Source organism: Haplochromis burtoni, unplaced genomic scaffold, assembly GCF_018398535.1.
Source record: "Haplochromis burtoni strain Fernald_Lab_line unplaced genomic scaffold, NCSU_Asbu1 Contig_617, whole genome shotgun sequence".
Taxonomy (NCBI): domain Eukaryota; kingdom Metazoa; phylum Chordata; class Actinopteri; order Cichliformes; family Cichlidae; genus Haplochromis; species Haplochromis burtoni.
In genome coordinates, this window is record NW_024582978.1 from 280,511 (window position 1) to 282,114 (window position 1,604).

At 37.1% G+C, this 1,604-nt stretch overlaps 1 protein-coding gene across 1 annotated transcript in view; it reads left to right on the forward strand.

The window, feature by feature from the left end:
• Positions 1–304: 304 nt before the first annotated feature.
• LOC106632426 (Fc receptor-like protein 5) overlaps positions 305–1,604 on the forward strand; it is a gene marked incomplete in the record, with an annotated part of 4,224 nt that continues 2,924 nt past the window's right edge. Inside the window, 1 exon segment of the mRNA XM_014329823.2 lies at positions 305–398. Within this exon segment, the coding sequence (XP_014185309.1) occupies positions 368–398 (31 nt within the window).

Here is a 1,604-nt window from a genome sequence, read left to right on the forward strand (position 1 = left end):
AGCAGAGGCTGTATCAAGACTAATATGGTCCAACAAAGGATTTTAATTTTGATGGTTGATACTGGGAGATTTCTCCAGTGTTTCACATCATCTTCTATTGTTCTCTGGACTGGAAGGAGAATAAATCTGACAGCCTGGGGGAAATGATAACACAGATGAATGCGATGCTTCCCACTTCTAAAGGATAGCGCTGTCCTCCTGAGACATTTAAGGAACTGAGAGAACCTTTAACATGGAGCACTGATACTGAGGTCACAGAGAGGAGGAAATAAAAGTCCCAGTAAATCCCTAGATGTGCTAACAGGGAAGTGGGGAAGCTGAAGTTGTTTATCTGCTCAGTGTGGAGTTAAATCTTCATTAAGACACCATGAAAACTTCATCTGTCTCTCTGCTACTCGGTGAGTCAAACACAGAGCTTCTATCTTAGTCATTTATTAATTAATTCAGTATAGATCCAGCACATATGAACAATGGAAAACACATAATTTCAGAGACAGATTAAAGTCTCCTTGAGATTAGTTGAACTTCTCTCTCATACTATCTGTTTGAGTTTGAGGGTCACTCTGTCTCTAAAACACAGAAATATGTTTGTTTTTAGTTAATACTGCTTTGAAAAACATCTAACATTCACTATAACTTTAACAGGCACATTTTATCTTCTATTTTCTACATTTCTGTTACTGTTATACTGTTGCCTCACAGCAAGAAGGTCATGCATTTGAATCAGCCATCTGACGGGGTCTTTCTGTGTGGAGTTTGTGTGTTCTCCATGTTTTGTGGGTTCTCTCCAAGTACTTCAGATTGTCACGCCATCCAAGGGCATGCATGGGGTTAACTGGTGATTCTAAATTGCCTGTATAGGCTGGTATAGGCTCCAGCACTCCCGCAACCCTGACCTGAAATGGATAAGTCGATTAGAATGAATAGATGGATAAAATTTTCCAGCACCTAGTGACATGGTGATGTCATCAATTAGGCTGCTGTGTTAAGTCATACTTTACCGGACTCGCATGTTATGGGAAGGTGAAAGAAACGACTTTGTTGTTGGGATATATGAAGTTGTGTTTGTGTTTGTTTTAGTTGTATTTGTATAAGAAAAATTATGTAAGAATTCAGTTAAGTATTAGAAGTTAGACGAAAGACAGTTTTTTGTTAAGACAAATGTTGTAACTTTGGTCATTACAGTCACAAGGAAAGATTTAAGGTCTGAAAAAAATGAAGTGAAAGTTTGGCCTTAAGGAAAAAAACAGAAAACATGTGAATCGGATTTGGTAAGCTTTCACCGACAGGGAAGAAGCTTATCTAAGACAAGGGTCAGGACTTTCTGAAGACTTTTAACATCAAGCTTTTTACAGTTAATTAAACCTAGATATGAAACATTTTAGATAACTGAAAAAAATAATAAAGAAAGATGTTAGCAAACAACAGAAGCTAATGGAAACCACAGTGCACACTCAAAAACATCGGCATAACTTTGTGCTGAACATAAATCTGGGTAAATTCCTAGATGATTAAACATGCAACTATTTTGCTGGTAATACCTGAAACGAGTAAAGAAAATCAACAGCCTATTTATGCAAGATAATTCATAATTTTATTGGGGG